This window comes from Herpailurus yagouaroundi, unplaced genomic scaffold (assembly GCF_014898765.1).
Source record: "Herpailurus yagouaroundi ecotype Mexico unplaced genomic scaffold, PumYag 210, whole genome shotgun sequence".
In the NCBI taxonomy this organism is placed as follows: domain Eukaryota; kingdom Metazoa; phylum Chordata; class Mammalia; order Carnivora; family Felidae; genus Herpailurus; species Herpailurus yagouaroundi.
Window position 1 is genome coordinate 22,372,408 of NW_024412441.1, and position 15,649 is coordinate 22,388,056.

The 15,649-nt window shown below is 41.3% G+C and overlaps 1 protein-coding gene across 1 annotated transcript in view; it reads left to right on the forward strand.

The window, feature by feature from the left end:
- SLC9A2 (solute carrier family 9 member A2) overlaps positions 1–15,649 on the forward strand; it is a 99,953-nt gene continuing 84,304 nt past the window's right edge. The window contains exon 1 of the mRNA XM_040454115.1: positions 1–467. Within this exon, the coding sequence (XP_040310049.1) occupies positions 170–467 (298 nt within the window). The 5' untranslated portion in view covers positions 1–169. The remainder of the gene's footprint in view (positions 468–15,649) is intronic.

Below are 15,649 nucleotides of genomic sequence, written 5' to 3' on the forward strand. Positions count from 1 at the left end.
CTCGCAGCGGGACCGAACCGGCGGCTGCAGAGACCCCGGCCCCGCGGCGGGCGGCGGCTCACGGATCCGCACTGTGCGCAGCCGAGCGCGCGGCGCTGCCTCGGAGCGATGCGTTGAGCTCGCGGAGGGCCGAGCGCGGGGCTCGCCGGCAGCTCGGGGAGCCGACCCCATGGAGCCCGCGGGCGCCGGGAGGAGCCTGCGGGCGCCGCCACCGCCGCCGCCGCTGCTGCTGCTGCTGCTGCTCCTGCAGGTGGCGGGGCCGGCGGGCACCGTGGCTGAGACCCTGCTGGACGCGTCCAGGGCTATGGGCTCCAGCTCCAGCCCGCCGAGCCCCGCGAGCGTGGTGGCTCCCGGAACGACGCCGTTCGAGGAGAGTCGTTTGCCAGTGTTCACCCTGGATTACCCCCACGTGCAGATCCCCTTCGAGATCACCCTGTGGATCCTGCTGGCCTCCCTGGCCAAGATAGGTGAGCGAGCTGGACCCGCGAGCTGGGGTGGAGGCGATCGGAAGGGGACGCCCGGGTGGGCGTCCGAGTAGGCGAGTTGGCCTCTGGGTGGTGGCCACCTCCCTGCGGATCAGGGCAGGGGCGACAAAGCAGCTTCTGTTCCAAAGGGACCCCGGGAGGAACACTTTCATGCTTTGGTTCTTAAGTGGACATTGGCCTTGAAATAGCCCGAAACTATTAGTCCATACAAACTCAGCGATTTGCTTCTTGCTTTTGCCTCGGACACCAAGTGGTACAGCCTCCTGCCAAAGTAGAGACCTGTTTACTGAGGGAGGAGGCGAGTTAGCTGAGGTTTATTGGTCTCCCCCACTGGGAGAGAGGTGAGGGCTAGCACAGAGACTAAAACGGTTAAAGCCCTGGATGCTCTGAGAGAGAGGCGCCTTGGCAGTGACCCAGACCCTGCCATGCACCTGACTAATGAGGTGCATGGAAGAGGACCGGGGACGACTGAGTGCCTGCAGCTGCGACAGGAACACCCTGTCTCCTCCCCTCCTTTGGGCTGAGGCTGTCACTATCCAGGAAGCGTTTTCTTAGGTGACTGAGGCCAGTGAAGCAAGATGCATATTTAAAAATAATTACCCCACTTTTTAAACCGTCTCCTTAACTCTCATTTGGAAAGCAGAAGCGCAGAATGTCTTTTCTCACCTGCATTCCCCACACCCCCAACACGTAAACTTTTGTTGTGCTCATGGTGCTTTATGCTATTTTTGCTTTATATTTTAAATACTTTTTTTATCTTAAAATATGTCAACTACTGTCGTCATGATTCAAAAAGTTATTAGGTCGAAAGACACGTATGCATTATTGCATACGTCTTCTGCATTTGTCCTCGGAAAGATGCTGTGCTGCACCGTGAGGCAGGTCTCCCTAAAGGATGAGAAGACGCCTTGCCTGTCGGCCTTGGGCTTCTTGATTGGTGGGAGAGATGCCATACACACCAGTGACCCTAATACAAGAAAGTGCTAAGTCGTGTGACAAATTCAGAAAAGATAATATGGCAGTGTCGGGAGGCAGAAGTCACTTCACGATGTGAAGGGAGCATTTAAATTGGGCTTTCAAGGATGACCAGGGTAGGGTCAGTCGGAGATGAGAGGGAACAACATTCCAGAGAGGAATGAACAAAGGCACAAATTGGGAGGAAAGCACAAAGCAGGTAAGAAGAGATGGTTTGCAGGAGGGTGGAAGTTGTGGGAGGTAAGCCTGATGTCAGATAAAATTAATTAGATTCTATTAATGGTGGCCAAAGGAGGCACATGCTGTTTAGAGACTTTTCAGGCTGCAGTTGCCTGGCTTTGACATTGTTGTACTAGTTCAGTGTTTTAATTCCACCTGAGAAGTGGAAGCAGGGGAAGTGGATTTCCCCATCTACCAGGTAGGGTATACACATTTACGTAAACTCCTTGTCTGTAACAATAAACTCAGGTGCTGTCTCCTCACATGGTCCTTACAACAACCCTGCCACGCAGGAAGGGCAGATATTAATACCCTCCCCTGCCCTTGATAGAGGTGGAAACTGAAACTCTGGAGAGTTTACAGGAGTTGCCCACAGATATACAAAGTGGGGAGCCAAAGACAGGCTCTGTTCACTCTGTCCCAGCCTCCATCACTGGAGAGGTGCTTTTGTGCCCTGTTTCCATTACTGCTGCTCGGTTGCTATTTCTATTCAATTACAAGTCTTTGTTTTGTTCTTCACTCCTGATTATTTTAATCTGATTAATTACACTAATAACAGCTGCTGGTAGGCACTTAAGTTCATTACCTCTAATTTTCACAACCATCGTGGGTAGGTCTGATTACCCCATTTCCTATACGAAGAAACAGCAGTGGGGAGGTTACCTTGCTGGTGGGTGGGGAGCCATAATTCCATCCAGGTCTGTCTGATGTCTCATCTTTGTGTCTGTCCTGGAGGCTTGTTTTCTTATGGGGATTAAATGACACTACCTATGTATAACATTCTTAGAAAATGCTGGACATGTGGTAAGCGCTGAATATTGTCACTAGTAGGCGTGGAAGAGGAGTGAACTGAAGCCTTGGGTGGTGCTCTGGCACTGTGTTTCCTTTTCCACTGCGCTGGGTAACCTCCTGCCTTTCTCTACTCCTTTAGGCTCAGCCTTTCCCAAGTGTTCCTATTCGTGTGTGGGTTGCTCTTTCATACTTGTTGTTTTCTGTCATCATCTATTCATCTCGTTTGACTTTATCCCATTAATTGTGTGGTGTTTTATTAAAATGCTTCTATGACTTCATAGGTGTATTCATCTGCCCATTGGCAGTATTTTTGTTTTATACCCAGATGTATTTATATTCCCTGGCACTTGTTGTTCTGACCTTTCTGCCCCTCCCCCAATTGTCATCTTTACTGGCTACTAAGTCCCCTTTCTTCCCTGCATCTGGGGTGGCACAGAAATGGGAACACAGACAGATGTTCATGTCTCCCAACCAGAAGGGTCTGACCAGAGAGAGACCTCAGTGGCGACTGCCATGGGTGGGGTAAAGGGTATATATAGTTCCCAGAAGAGAGAGTATAGTTTGAGTCTCCCAAAGCCAGTTCTTAGGGGTCTTTCCTAGGTTATTCGTGTATATATAGTCCAGCCCTGCCTTCCTATTGCAACTCTGTCCTTAGAGAAGCCTGGAAATGCCCAGATATCCACCCCCACACCCCTCCCCCACCGGCCCTGCACTTTTTGTTGGATTTTAGGAAGACTGTCCTTGTATTGGGGGATGCCTTTACAGCCCATTAAACAGTATCTAGTCCTTCAAATTCTATCTTAACTTTTGCCCTGGAAAAACTATTATTTGGGGAGACTTATATGACTTAATTTGCTCATATTTTGGGCACGATGATGAATTGAGCTGTGCAGGGAGACTTGAGAGATTACAGATGTGTTAACTCATGCAAAATGCCATGGTTTCTATTTGGAGCACTTTTATGCCATGTACCTGGTGTACCTGAACTTACCTACCCAGAGAACATGGAGAAACATTGCTGGTGATTAATCTAAACAAAGGTAACAGGTTGCCCCAAATGGAGGCTCCTAATAACATTTGTAGGAGGTTTAAATCATGCCTGATGGTGAATTCAGAATTGTTGGCTATATTGCAGTACAATATAACCTTAGAAATATTGCAGTCAGAAGTGAGCAGGTGCATTTGCGGGAGAGTGTTGAATGATTCAACTTTTCACTGTTTTACCTGATTATTAGGGAAACTCAATTTCTGAATTACTTGGTTAAAAAGAAAATCCTCTCATCATGATGATGATGTGAATGTGTATGTAAAGTAGGTTAAATAAATCAAATAATGTAGGAAACTTATACTTTTGAACAGGTGTTAAATTTTGCAGTTTTAGAATTTGTTTTTCACTTAGATCCAAGTTAGCACATGTGAACTTGTATTATTCTTTAATTTTTAAGATCTATGTTTTGAATAATTGTTGATTTTTTTAACAGTTATAAAATGCACACCTTGCTTGGTAATCCTATACACACCAATGGAGTTCTACAGCTTAGAGTAATAGGTAGCCAAAGAATTAAGAAGAGGAAGAACTTCCAGGAGTGTTCTAAGATTGTCTCCTCTGATTTCCTTGCCCATGAAGTGGATCAGTGGATTTGTCCTAAACCAGGTGAACTTGGGCATGTGTTCTACCATTCTTCGGAGTTCAGGGACAGAGTACTGGGTCCCTGCTGTTTAAAGCAACACAACTCCGTTCTCTTGTCCCCTCACCTACCTAGTAGTCTTGTTGAGCTGGCCTGTTTGCCTCTTCCAGGTGTCAGCATGAATCCTGCCCTTTTCATCTCCTTTGCCCTTAAACTTGGGGTTAGGATGCAGAATTTTCCACTTCCCTCCACCCCGTTGTCTTGACATTAAATAACTTGTAGTATTATTTTAAGGAAAAGTCAAAGCAGTTTGGTCCCTGAAGGTTTCTCCTCTGGGATCAAGTCTGTCCTGATTTGAAATATGAAACCAGATAGTTTCTGCAGTTGTTATCTGTCTGTATTACCTGAGATCTTGATCTCTTAGAAAAACCTATCATTGCCCTTGATCTGTTTCTCTTTGTTGTATTTGTTTTTCCTGAACTGACCAACACCAGCTGGTTGGTCAGTGGATGAAGCTCATGATCTTTCCTTGTTTCTGAACCATATCTTACTTTGAACACACTTGTGGAGCTCAGTCTTCCTGATGGCGTGCGCTTGTTCCTAATAAAGCTAAAAGAATTTTGATTTCTTTTTGTCTGAAAGCTTCCATCTCTCTCCACTTTGGGTTAACCATACATTTCCTGTGTTTTGTGTGAAGGATGACTTCAGCAGCTTGTATTGTTTCTAAGGATCATTCAGGTGCCACCTGGAATCTTATCACTGCACTGTAATGCAGAAATATTTTCATGTCTTTTAAAAGAATAACAGGTAATTTTTCTTTCTTTACCTTGATCAACAGTCTCTGAGGTTTATCTATTTTATACTTTTTCAAAGAATTAGATTTTGTTTGGTTTCTAGTTTACCAATTTCTTCTCTGTATTACTTAGTTACTCCTACTTTATTGGCATATGTATATATATATTTTTTCATTCCTGAATTGAAAGTTTAGCTCATTAATTATTGAATTGACTTGTTTTCTAATATGTGTATTCCCACCTAACAATGATAATTAATCCCTGAAAAAAACAATTATAGTTGAAAACATAATGTTACTTTCAAAAATTTTAATGACAGGGGCGCCTGGGTGGCGCAGTCAGTTAAGCGTCCGACTTCAGCCAGGTCACGATCTCGCGGTCCGTGAGTTCGAGCCCCGCGTCGGGCTCTGGGCTGATGGCTCAGAGCCTGGAGCCTGTTTCCGATTCTGTGTCTCCCTCTCTCTCTGCCCCTCCCCTGTTCATGCTCTGTCTCTCTCTGTCCCAAAAATAAATAAACGTTAAAAAAAAAAAATTAAAAAAAAATTTTAATGACAAATGTTTTTATGAGCTCCTATGTTCTAAAATAGGCATGCCCTAGGGGCGCCTGGGTGGCACAGTCGGTTAAGCGTCCGACTTCAGCCAGGTCACGATCTCGCGGTCCATGAGTTCGAGCCCCGCGTCAGGCTCTGGGCTGATGGCTCAGAGCCTGGAGCCTGCTTCCGATTCTGTGTCTCCCTCTCTCTCTGCCCCTCCCCCGTTCATGCTCTGTCTCTGTCCCAAAAATAAAAAAAATAAAAAACGTTGAAAAAATAAATAAATAAATAAATAAATAAATAAAATAGGCATGCCCTTATGCTAAAATGACATCAGTCTTAGGAAAATGCACAAAACTATTTCAGTAGTTTATTTTAGTTATTACAACTCCTACGAAGCCATTTCTCTTCATCAGTTCCTCCAAAATGTGGCTATTTACTTGTTTTCATTAAATTCAAAGCTGTGATAAACTAACACTCAAGACTGTGTTATAAAGCATAGTCATGATAACTATGTTTATGTAAATTTATCTGTATTGCAAATTATAATAACAATAAAGAGCATGGCAAAGACTAAAGAATTCAGGGAGGTGATGCAAATGAAATTGCACTTTCCTAAGCAATTGTGTGAAATCATTACTGCTATTAATTGACAAACCACCTGTATTCTGAAATGAGAACTTAACATATCAGTGATAAAGCTGGAAAGATGACTGAAGTATCTCATCAAAGGGACCCAGCCACCGATTTAAAATCTATAAAATCCAATACAGTCTTTATGAAGTCAAAGAAATGCCTCATGTGCTGAAATAGGAATAGTAAAAGAAACTCTTCTTAAAGATGGTTTCTCACGATCCAAATGGGTATATCTTAGAGGAATGGCAATGTATGTATTTTTTTTAACGCTTATTTATTTTTGAGAGAGCATGAGCAGGGGAAAGGCAAAGAGAGAGGAAGATACAGAATGTGAAGCAGGCTCTAGGCTCTGAGCCCTCAGTCCAGAGCCTGACATGGGGCTTGAATTCACAAACCACGAGATCATGATCTGAGCTGAAGTCTGACACTTAACCGACTGAGCCAGCAGGTACCCCAGCAATATATGTATTTAAGGCTAAAAGTATATTGTTCTGTCCTACTTTAGTTGCATTGTATAGTTTCGATATGTAGAGTTTTCACTGTTGTTTAGTTTTCAGTTTTTTTTTTTTTTTTTCAATGTTTATTTATTTTTGGGACAGAGAGAGACAGAGCATGAACGGGGGAGGGGCAGAGAGAGAGGGAGACACAGAATCAGAAACAGGCTCCAGGCTCTGAGCCATCAGCCCAGAGCCTGACGCGGGGCTCGAACTCATGGACCGCGAGATCGTGACCTGGCTGAAGTCGGACGCTTAACCGACTGCGCCACCCAGGCGCCCCTAGTTTTCAGTATTTTTAAATTCCCTTATGATTTTTTTATTCTAGCCCAATAATTATTTAGAATTATAGTTTTTAGTCAGTAAGCATATTGAGATATGTGGTTATTTTTTATTTATTCATATTTTATTTAATTTTGGTTACATATGCGTGATAATTGATTTTTTGATATTGATTGAGATGTCCTCTGTGGTTTTTTTTAATTTTTTTTTTTCAACGTTTATTTATTTTTGGGACAGAGAGAGACAGAGCATGAATGGGGGAGGGGCAGAGAGAGAGGGAGACACAGAATCAGAAGCAGTCTCCAGGCTCTGAGCCATCAGCCCAGAGCCTGACGCGGGGCTTGAACTCACGGACCGCGAGATCATGACCTGGCTGAGGTCGGACGCTTAACCGACTGCGCCACCCAGGCGCCCCATGTCCTCTGTGGTTTAATATCCCTGTGGTCCTTTTTAAACTGCATTTTCCATGCTTGCTTGAAAAAGATTATAGGGGTGCCTAAGTGGCTGAGTCAGTTGAGTGTCCGACTCTTGATTTCAGCTCAGGTGATGATCCCAGGTTAATAGATTGAGACCTGTGTTGGCCTCCATGCTAAGCGTGGAGCCTGCTTAAAATTTGTACTCCCTCTCTCTCTCTCTCTCTCTCTCTCCCCTCCCCACTCCTCCACTCTTTCTGTCTCTCTAATATAAAAAGAAAGAGAAAAAGATTATATATTCTCTGTTTATTGGATGTAGGATTCTATACAGGCACATGTGCACATATGAAGGTAACATGCCTCCACACAGAGGATTAGATTACATTTTAATTATGGTGTTCAGATATTTAATAGAATTGCCGAGTTTTTGGTTATTTTATCTATTAGGTTATGGGGTACATTAAAATCAGTCTCTAAGATTGTGATGCCAATTACTGTTTGTAATTTTGTCAGTTTTTGCTTTATATATTTTGATGCCAAGTTATTAGGTTCATACAAGTTTAATATTATATCTTCTGAGTAAATTCTTTAATGATTAAATTATGAGCTTCTTTATTTTCAATGATATTCTTGTGGCTCATAGTCTGTTTTTTCTCTTATTACTATTGCTATTCAAAATAAAACTAGATTTTGCACATGTATTTTTTCTGTATCTGTTTTCACATCTACATTTTCCAGACATATCTTTTCCGTTAACATTGCAATCAAATCAACTAGATAATTGTTCTTCAGATATATTTTGTTAAACTACATACACATTGGGGTACATGTGCCCCTATGAATCAGCACTCCCGTATTCTTTGGATAAATTCTTAGTAGTCCTATTGCTGGGTCATAGGGTAGTTCAATTTTTAATTTTTTGAGGAACCTCCACACTGTTTTCCAGAGTGACTGCACCAGTTTGCATTGCCACCAACAGTACAAGAGTGTATACACTGTATGTTAGCCAACTTGACAATAAATTATGTTAAAAAAAATTCTTTTTAAATAAAGTCCGTACTTAAAGCTCAAAAAAAAACCTACATATAACTGGATTTTTTATATTTAATGTAAATTTTAAAAATATTTGTAATTTAAAAAATTGCAGTTACATTTATTGTAAGTTAAGATATATGTGAGCTTATTTTGTTCTTTGTTTATTGTGCTTTTATTTGGTATATTTAATTTTAGTGTCATATTTTGGCCTAGTCAATTTTTTTCATTTATTTTTAACATATTATTATATATTCTGTTTCTATTACTTTTGTGCTTACTTTTCAATTTTAATTTGATTACCTGATTTAACAGGAGCCACGGCAGACTGCTTTGGCTCACATCCCAGTTACATTTTCCTACATATTTTGTGGTTGTGAGATATTGGGTACATAACTTAAAACTCTCTGGGGTCAGTTGCCTTTTTGGTTAAATGGGTATGATGCAAGTACCAATGTCATAAGCTGCTATAAAAAATAAATTAGTTAATATATGTAAAATCTTAAAACAATTTTTGGAACATGGCAAACATAGTATTTACTATTATGTTATTGTTTTATACTGTTCCTTAATAATACTTACACTTTAAAATCTTTAACTGCTATTTGCCTGTTTCAGAATTGTAATTTTTGGTTTAGGATTCAGACCTGGTTTATATTTAACTTCTTCCAAATTAGACTTTAATTTTTAGACCTGGTTTGTATTTAATTTCTTCCAAATTAGTTTTTAATTTTTATAAGCAGTGTTTACATAGATTTGCAAACATGCTTACCAATTTTTGTATTGTTACTTCTTCTCTCTCCCTTCCACATTGTTGTCTTTTTACTGAAGTGTTTTCTTTGATACACACTTCATTCAGGGAGGACCTTTGAATGATAAATTCTCTTGATCTTTAACAATGTCTTCATCTTGATTATTCTCTTGAATGATTATATAACAGCATAGGAGTTGGAATTATTATCACTTATCAGTTGGAAAATATTGTTTCATTACTTTCTGTCTGGTTTTGTTGCTAAGGAGATTTATGTTATTACTCTCATTGCCCTTTGGATTAATTAGACTTTGCTGTCTGTGTGTATTTAAGATCTTTCATTTGGTTATTTCTGATATTCTGCTGCTTCTTCAGTATGTCTAGGTATTGACTTCTTTTATTTTTGTTGCTTGGACTTGTGCTTCCATGTTTCTTAATGCCGTTTGGTGTTTTTCATCTCTTTTCTATTTCTTGGTGATTTTATCAGATCTTTTTTTCCAGTACCACATTATACTTTCACAGATTAATCTGTGCCTAACTTACTCATTGGATTTTTCATTTTAATTATATTTTCATTTATACTGCTTTGGTTCTTTTTCCAGTCTACCTGCATTTTGTTCATACTATTCTACTATTTAATTAACTTATACTCCTCCTTTGGAGTATTTTATTTAAACTGTATTCATTTTATAGTTGTTGTGGTTTTTGTTTTTCCTTTTTTTTTTTTTTTTAGATTTTCCTGTTAGGGCACTTGGGTGGCTCAGTTGGTTAAGCGTCCAACTTCAACTTTGGTCGTGATCTCACGGTTTGTGGGTTCGAGCCCTGTGTCAGGCTCTGTGCTGACAGCTCAGAGCCTAGAGCTTGCTTTGGATTCTGTGTCTCTCTCTCTTTCTCTGCCCCTCTCCTGATCATGCTCTGTCTCTGTCTCTGTCTCTCTCTCTCAAAAATAAAGTAAACATTAAAAAAACTTAAAAAGGTAGATTTTTCTGTTATTTTTAGTTGTTAATTATGTTTATCACATTTACCGATTTTCCCTTTTGGATATTTATTTCCTCATATAGATTATATTTTTTATTGTGAGCTTAGCTTCAGCAGGGGATGTTTACTTGGAAGTGGTTTGTTTCCCTTAAGTTATGAATGGTTCTAACAAAAATGGTTTTGAGTTTTCATGCTGGGACCCAGAATTTCAGTGATTGGTTTTTAGTGCTAGCTTGGTTTTCCTATATTATTCAAGTGGACTTTAAACCTGTGTGTGGGGTCAATCTGGAATTTTATATTTCACAGGTGAATTTTCCCTCTGTCCAAGGCTATAAAGAGTTGATGTATTTCCTTCAATTTTTCCTTGGCTATAGACATCTTTTAGTACGTGTTTATTTGGCACAAAGTAGCTCTCTGAGACTCAGGAATTTATGCATGAATCCTTCCCTTACTGGTCTGACTTCGGATTTCTTGGCTTCATATAGGTGTTCAAATGCTAGGTCCCAGCACGTAGTGCAGGTAACTTGTGTGGAATCCAATCCCCCAGGTTCACTGTGGCTTGAAATCCTACTGATGTCTCTTGCTTGGACTTCTCTTGTTTCTGGCCTCGGAGACATTTTCCTTTATTTCGGATGTGGCTAGATATTAATCTTCTGTGTTTGAAGTACGAGATGGTTCTATCTGTGTTCACATTGTTGGATGGCTCAGTGACATTTTATATGGCACTTTTAAAAGAAATGCGTGCTATGTAGTGTTAAAAGCCCATGGATATGTTCTGCCCATAGGATATCATAATGGACTCTCTTCAATGTAAGGTGAATATAATATGTTCTTTTCCTAGTTTTTCTATCTGCAGGATGGGAAGATGTAACTATTCTCCTTTTCTCTTCTATATTTTCATAGTTGGGTAGAAGAGAAATAGTTCAGCAATTGAAAAAGTGTTGGACTTGAGGTTTGGAAAATATGTCCCCAGATTAGAAGCAGGAAGACCCTGTGGCACTTTGAGTTCTGCCATTAACTTTGTTGTATGATCCTCCCAAGACTTGGTTCTCACATTTAATTAGTAGAAGTAGGGATATGTATCTGCCCCACCTGTTTAACATTTCCAAGGGATAATAAGAGATACTCTGTAGGGGAGGAAGTAATTTATAACAAAGATTTTACTTTTATAGCAAAAGAAACTTAAGCCAGGAGAAGCATGTGTTTATTATATTAAAGGGACGTGCAGACATGGGCGTATTGTCATTCTAAATGAGGCGTGCACAATTAGAGGTTACTCTCTTGCAATTACATCTTTTAAATGTGATGAATCATAATTGATGTACTTCCTGCAACAATCCTACACATTGTTCATCACTGTTCCAGGGCTTTCTAATCTTGATTTGTAAAATTCATCCCTTGTTTGAAGATGTATGCATTCCTTTCCCTCTTCAATAACTCCAGGGGAGGTATGGGAATTCCTTTGAAAGCTCTCTGGGTGGTTGTGACATAACCATATTTTTAAAGGTGAGTTTCATGTTAATACTTGGTGTTGGCATACAAAGGCCCACATGTGAAAAACAGAAAAGTCAAATTCACAACTGTCTTTAGAAATTTCAGCGGCAAATGGAACAGATTATACATGCCCAGCCTGCCTGTGAAAGTGCTCTAAAGCAGTTTAAAAATTTTGTTATTCATGGAAAGTTTCTCGTGGAGTCACAAGGCCATGGGACGATTCTTTTGCCGTGTTCCTGTGACTCTGCCACAGGCAATTCTGCTACTCCCTATTACTAAGCTCCTTTCCTAGGGATCCATGGGCTGGGAAACCTGATCAATGTAAATGCAGCCGAGCAGAGTCTTTTATTGTGGCATTGGAGGGTGGAGATGGGTGGGCCTACATAATCCCTCTATCACAGGTTTCTTTAATAAAACAATAATAGCCAACCAGGATGAAGCATTATTCCATGCCCGGTATTTGGGCCAAGTGTTTTATACCCATTGTCTCATTTAATCATCACAACAACTCTGGTTGGTAAGCCATCATTATTATCCCCAGTTTTAAAAAATAGATGAGGAAACAGGTTTAGAGAGCTGAGGTAACCTGTCCAGGGTATCACAACTCTTAAGTGGTAGAGGTGGGATCCATGGTCAGCGTACCTCATTGCTCTACTGTGTTTTGTACCAGAGTAGAGTATTACGTTCTAGGCATCTGTCTGTAGTCTCCAGAGCACCTAGATGTGCCTTATCTCATACACTCTTAACCTTAATCTTGATGGTCTCAGATTTTCACCGTAAAATCGGACCACGATGATTACATCCTGCCTACTTCACAGGATCTTTGTGCGGACCAACCGAAAGCACATTTGACTCTACAGCTGACGTTGGTCGGACCTCACCGCAACTCTGTAAACTGGTAGGACGGAAGGAGCTCCAGAAGGCAAGGTGGCATAACTCATAAGTGGTGTCAGAGCTAGAACTTGAGTCTGGAATTTCTGAAGCTTGGTCTAGCTTTTTCTCCCATGCATAACTTAGAGAATATAGAATTCCAATGCTTTTGATATATATATTTAACATGTTAAGATTCATAGGTTAAAGGTTCAACCCCTAACTTGGGCTACCATATACATTTTAATAGGCCAAAGTTCAGCTTCAACAGGTTTACAGGAGACAGGGTGTTAAATGTGTTTCATGGTTGCACGTGCATGCACACATGTTGAACTGCATGCACATGCATGCACATGCAGACACATTTGCACACGTGAACGACATTCATTAGGATGGAAGCTCTGTGCAGGAAGGGATTTTGTCTCTTTGACATGCTGACTAGAACAGTGCTTGGCACAGAGCAGGTACTCAATAAATAAGCACTGAGAAAATTAATAAGTAAATAGTAGTTAGAGACACTTTTTGTTTCACCTCAGCTTAATCATGTGGTAATTAAGGTAACTGTGCCTCCTGGTTTGTCCATGATATCCATGATTTGCGTCCATTATCCGAGAACATATATTAATAGTCTGCCCCTCACTCTCAAATATGCTAGTTCACGTGGTCATTTATTTAGTCACTCTACATACAATGCATATACTGTAATTGCATATACTTTGAGTGGTAACTTCTGCCCTGTGGTCCAAAATCTGACCTCTGCCACTTACTAGCTGTGGAGTTTGGGTGAGTTAATAATCCTCTATAACCTCAGTTATTTCATCCATAAACTAGGAGAATGAGAGTAGCTGCCTTGTGAGGTTGATGAGAGTGCACGTAGAAAACTTGCCACCTTCAGACCTTGGAAATGTGGTTAGCCCTCGGATAAGAACTGATGTCTTGCTTCCTCCTCCAAAGCATAACGGTATCGTGCCACCAAAGTCTGTTTCGTCCAGTTATTCTGTAGCAAGTTGTTAGATTGTCTGGATGGCCCTGTCTCCTGCTGTTGGTGTTATGCACGGGCTTCTCTCTAAATCGTAACCTTGCAGTTTTCAGTGTTGCATAAATGTAAAAAAAAAAAAAAATCATCTGTCTGCTTTTGTAAGTTAATTTGCAATAGAAAAGAAAGGCCACGCACCCCCCTTTGTTTGGTGGCAGGTTCCTCTGTCAAAGAAGGGTGAACAGCCAGGTGTAGTAGGTAAGGGGCATAGTAGGTGGGAGGCAGCAGAGAGGGCCTTGCACACAAGGCTTGTGGTCTGGTGAGACGTTCTCTGTAGGAGCTGGCTCTCCCCTAGGCCTTCCTCCTGACACCCTCTGAGCTGCTGGGTCTACTCCGTGTCCTCAGGGTCCCCAGCAATGTCCATTCACACACAAGCAGGGCAAACATGTTTTTCAGCAGGTCATTCCCAAGTCCCTTTGTACTTTTTTCTTTCCTTTTTTTTTTTAAACTGTGTTCCTTTAGGAATCGAGGCGGGAAGGAGTTGTAAAACAAAGTCCTGCCCAAAGTAATCATGAATACACCATTCATGTCTACCTGTCTTCTTAGGAAAATGGCATCATTCTTTGTGCATCCTCTGTGACCTGTCCGGAAGAATACAAAGATGCTGCCGTGGGCTCAAGGAGCTGATGTCTTGAAGAGAACTAGAAAATATGTGTGTGTGCCTGCGTGAAACAGCTCCCACCCCAGTCTCTCTGGGTCCTGTTGTGCGCGGCTTCCTTCCTTTAGCACTTTTGTCACTATCTGACATATGTTTATTTATTTATTAGTCGCCTGTGTGTGCTCACAGTCCCTCCCTCCTCAAGTACAGGCTCCAGGGACGGGGGCCTGTGTCTTTTGTTTTTGTCTACCTCTGCAGGGCTTAGGCGATTCACAGTCAAAACTCATGATGTCTACATCCTCAGTACTGTTTTCTGTTTTCAGCTGCTTCACATGTATAAGCCTATTTTGATTCTCACAAGAGTCTTCACTTGGCTTTGTTTTACTGGTGACATGTATTCATGTGCTTTCATTCGAAGCGTGGTTCGTGAGTGCTAATGGCTTTGCTAAAGGGATTTGGTTGATAAGATAGCCGATTTATATATGTAATGACTTTACTCTCTCTGCAGTGATTTTTTTTTTCTTTTCTTCTTTTTCTTCCCGTTTGGTCTTGATGTCTCAATTTTGTGTTTTGAGGCCACTGAAACCAAGGGAGTTTATTGCTGTCTCTGAATCTGTGAACAAGTGTGTATAACTGGCAGGACTCCGGTTTTCTATTTTTCCACTAAATATATTATTAGTAGTACTGGTTATTATTTTCCTAAAGTGTAATAATTATGATGATGCTTGGACCATAGAATTCTTAAGAATTGAAATCCCTTTGGTCTTTGCAATGATAAGCAAATCGAAAGACACATGGATGTGCAGAGATCACCGAGTTGGTAATCAGAAGCTGGAGAGGAGACAAAATGAGCAAAAATATGCTGATTCTGGTAAGTTGAGAAAATAGCATCCTTTTGCCAAATAGGGTAGTTTCTTAATTTAGCTTTGGCCACCGGTGTGCACGCAGATCCCCTCCGTGTATATAACCAGTGGCTGGAGTTAAGTGTTAGCGACCACTTAATTGAAAAATGCAATTAGGCAGCAATTACTGGCAATTGTGGGTTCCTCTACTATACTTTGATCTATTTATTTTAAGCAAGTGGTACGTTTGTTTAGAAGGCAGGCTCTCAGAGGAATAAAAGCCAAACGGAACATAAAACTCCCAACACAAGGTGGTTGGGTGGGTGCGGTAGGCTCCCTGGATAACCGTGCATAACTTAATGATGGGTGGGCAAACAACACAACCAAAAATTGACATAAATCATTTACTAACACACGGGTTGAAAAAATGACAAATCTTGGGCTTTAACATCTAGCTGGGGCAGTAGGAAAAAAATTGCTTTCAGCCATTGGCCTGCATGGCAAGTCTTGCCTCTCTCTAGGTTAGAGTACCCCAGGGTCCCTGTCACCACTCCCGGGTCTTGGATCCCGGTGCCCCCTCCCTGTCCCTCTCCCTCCCAGCCAGATCTGCAGAAAGTCTATTCAGATACAGTTGGCAAACCTAACTACTCCCTGGATACTGTCCTTCCCCCTACATAATGCCTATACCCGGGAGAGTTTTTTTCCTCTCAGAAAGATCTCTTTCAGTCTACCCCTTCCTTGGCCGAACCCCTTCATCGAAGGGTGTTACTGCAGTGGAGAAAGAAGAAGAAGGAAAA